The sequence below is a fragment of the Eimeria mitis genome, genomic scaffold (genome assembly GCF_000499745.2).
Source record: "Eimeria mitis Houghton genomic scaffold, Emh_scaff2014, whole genome shotgun sequence".
NCBI lineage: Eukaryota > Apicomplexa > Conoidasida > Eucoccidiorida > Eimeriidae > Eimeria > Eimeria mitis.
Window position 1 is genome coordinate 2,272 of NW_013570337.1, and position 3,473 is coordinate 5,744.

The following is a 3,473-nucleotide window of genomic DNA, read 5'->3' on the forward strand; positions in this document are numbered from 1 at the left end:
GGAGGCCACCTGCTGCGGAACCTCGCCGTGCAGCGGCAGCACATGCTGCTGCTGCTGCTGCTGCTGCTGTTGCTGCTGCTGTTGCTGCTGCTGTTGCTGTTGCTGCTCATAGACAGGTGTGGAAACCGGAAAGGGTTCAAGGGGGGCTTGCTGCTGCTGTTGCGGTTGCTGCTGCTGCTGTGGTTGCTGCTGCTGCTGCGGTTGCTGCTGCTGCTGCTGCTGCTGCTGCTGCGATGGCTCAACAAGAATGCTTCCCTGCGCAGCCTGGAGAGGGGAGCAGTCTCCTTGCTGCTGCAGTTGCTGCGCTTCCTCTTGGTGCTGCAGCACCTGCTGCTGCGGCATTTGCTGCTGTTGTTGCTGCTGCTGCTGCACTTGCTGCTGCTGCTGCTGCTGCTGCTGCTGCTGCTGCCCCTCTACAGGAGCTTGAATAACGGGGAGAGGAGAACAGACGGAAGCAGCAGTGCTGTTTGCTGCAGTACAAGGTGTAGACAGCTCACTGGGTTGCTTCTGCTGCTGCTGCTGCTGTTGCTGCTGTTGCTGCTGCTGCTGCTGCGGCTGCTGCTCGTCTAGCTGCTCATGCTGCTGCTGCTGCTGCTGCTGCTGCTGCTGCAGGGGCTCAGCTCCTGTAGAGTCAAACTCTTCTACATATCCTTGTGTCTGTGCTGCTGCATCATCAGTGTGTTGTGTTGCATCGTTAGCGTTGCTGCTGCAGCTGCTGCAGCTGCTGCTGCTGCTGCTGCTGCTGCTGCTGTTTGTGTGTTTGCTGTTGCTGCTGCTGCTGAAGCTCCAGTGCTGCTGCAGCTCGTCTACTGTACACTCCTCGCTGCTGCGGATGACTGTGCTGCAGCCGCTGCTGCCTGCTTCTGGCTGCGCGGTGATGGTGGTGATGGTGGTGATCTGGGTCGTTCTCCTTTCCAGCAGCACCACCTCTTCTGCTGCTTCAGCTTTACCAGGACTGCTGCTGCTGCTGCTGCTGCTGCTGCTGCTGCTGCTGCTGCTGCTGCTGCTGTTGCCGGCTGCTCCGCTTGATCCGGGGTCCCCACGACAGGAACTGAAATCCTCCGTTCCTGGCCAGCTGTCGTTGCTGCTGCTGCTGCTGCTGCTGCTGCTGTTGCTGCTGCTGTTGTTGTCGCTGCTGCAGTTATCTTCTGCAGCAAATGAAGGATCTTGAGGAGGACAGTAGGAACGCTTCTGGCTGCTGCTGCTGCTGCTTCTGCTGCTGCTGCTGTTGTTGTTGCTGCTGCTGCTTTTTTCTTTGCTGCAGTTGCTGCTCTGCAGCAACGGGGAGTCAGTTCTTTTGCTGCTGCTAATGCCCCGCTTGCGTCCATCCTGTGTTCGTGCTGCAGCTGAAGTTGCAGCAGCAGCAGCTGCTGCTGCTGCAGCCATTGCTGCTGCTGCTGCTGCTGAACCCTCTCCTTCCTTGTAGAAATCCTGTCCGCGGGCTTCACGAGAATTCGCTGCTGCAGCAACTGCTGCTGCTGCTGCTGCTGCTGCTGCTCTTGCTGCTGCTGCTGCTGTTACCGTTGTGCCCGGGGTGCTGCTGCTGCAGCTGCTGCGGTGTGGCGCTCCGCTGGGGCCGCCGCGCTGCTGCGTTCTGCCTCGGACAGTGCTGCCTTGTCGCTGCTGCTGCTGCTGCTGCTGCTGCTGCTGCTGCTGCTGCCGCTCTGGCTGCTGCTGCTGCTGCTGTCGCTGCTCCGTCCCTTCGTCATATTCGTGCTTCTCGCCCCCACCACAATCCACAGAAGCATCCGAAGCAGCTGCTGCAGCAGCAGCTGCAGCTGCTGCAGCTGCTGCAGCAGCAGCACACTGTGTTGTGTCATACCTTCTGGGTTTTGCTGCTGCTGCTGCTGGCAGCAACCGCCTAAAGAACTGCTCAACAGAATGCGAGCGATTCCTTGTGCGTGCTGCTGCTGCTTGCGGAGCAGCCTCAGCCCCCACTTTTGCTGCTGCTGCTGCTGCTGCTGTTGCTGCTGCTGCTGCTGCTGCTGCTTCTCTGTCAGCTTCATAGGGGCCCTCTGCTTCTGTCTTCGGGGGGCCGGTGGAGGGGCTGATGAATTTCCTAAACAACTCACCTACACGGCGCAGGCTGGGGGATCGCCCCCGCGCACCAACACTACTGTCGCGCTGCTGCTGCTTCTGCTGCTGCTGCTGCTGCTGCTGCTGCTGCTGCTGTTTTTGGTGATACGGGTGGGGCCGCTCCTGGGTGAGGGTGGAGTACAGCTTGGTGCCCCAGGGCCTCTTCGTGTTGGCGGGTGTTGAGTCTGACATCGCTGCAGGAAACCTGGGGGTTTAGGGTTTAGGGTTTAGGGTTTAGGGTTTAGAATTGAGGGTTTAGGGTTTATCTGTGCATGCAAAGACGGGCCAGTTAGGCGCTAGGGAGACAAGCCAGGAGCCGCCTGAGGTGTCAGGGTATACTAGAAGGATAAATGCGTCAATCTCAATCTGCTTGTTTTATCTACTGCATTTAAACTTAAACGAAATAAAAGTAGGGGGCAAACCGCGAGGAGGTCCAGTGGTCTATGACGGAAAGATTTCGGCTGTGACCATTGGACCACTAGGAGGAACCAGTGCAGCTTGTGGACGTAAACGAACTTGAAATAAATATAATGAAGAAATAAAAACGCAAAAAATCAAACTTTTTATAAATCTGAAAATAAAACACACGGACAGTTGCAGCCGATGGTTGTTACTGGTGCCGCCAGCTGCTGCATATACGCAGCAACCCCAACCCCCGCCCCCATGGTGTGTAGTATTGCGGCAAACAGAAGCGGTGATCTGCATTTTCCTTTGAATAAATACATTAATTTAATTAAAATAATTCATTTTAAACGTTTTTTTCTCAGCTTTCCTCTTCTCTAGGTGGCGTGATGATCGCCACAGCGAAATACGATCGGGATGGTCTGCCGGCGGTGCACACGAGCTGCTGCGAGCTGCAGCAACAATTAAAATTAAATTTTAAGTTTAAATTTATTTATTATTATTTAAATAATTAAATTTAAATAAATTACATAAAAATATTTGATAGAGTCTGAGCTCAGAGGGGAGCAAGCTGTTCTTGTGCTGCGTTGCAGCAGCGTACAACAAATTCAGATTCCAGTATGCAAATTAAATTTCCCTTTGAGTATCCTTTTCTTTACTTTTATTAATTTAATATTATTTTTTATTGTTTTTTATTAAAAAATAAAGGGGAGACAGGTTTGGTTTTAATTACACTGTAATATATTTCTTATACATAGACCGCCGTTGACTGTCCGGTGGTGCAGGAAACATGAATTCTGAATAAAGAGCAGTATACTCAATCCCCCTCGCATAAAAATATATCAAAATAAAAAGTTATTATAAATTTAAAACATAAAAATAAATTATTTTATGTTTTTTTTTAATAAAATAAATAATATAAAAGAGGTCCTACTGGGATTTGAACCCAGGTCGGCGGATTCAGAGTCCGCAGTGCTAACCACTACACCATAGAA

General features: G+C 52.4%; 1 protein-coding gene across 1 annotated transcript in view; it reads right to left on the reverse strand.

Moving 5' to 3' along the window:
• EMH_0047340 (uncharacterized protein) overlaps positions 1–2,268 on the reverse strand; it is a gene marked incomplete at both ends in the record, with an annotated part of 4,067 nt that extends 1,799 nt beyond the window's left edge. The window contains one exon of the mRNA XM_013496270.1: positions 1–2,268. Within this exon, the coding sequence (XP_013351724.1) occupies positions 1–2,268 (2,268 nt within the window).
• Between the last annotated feature and the right edge of the window lie 1,205 nt (positions 2,269–3,473).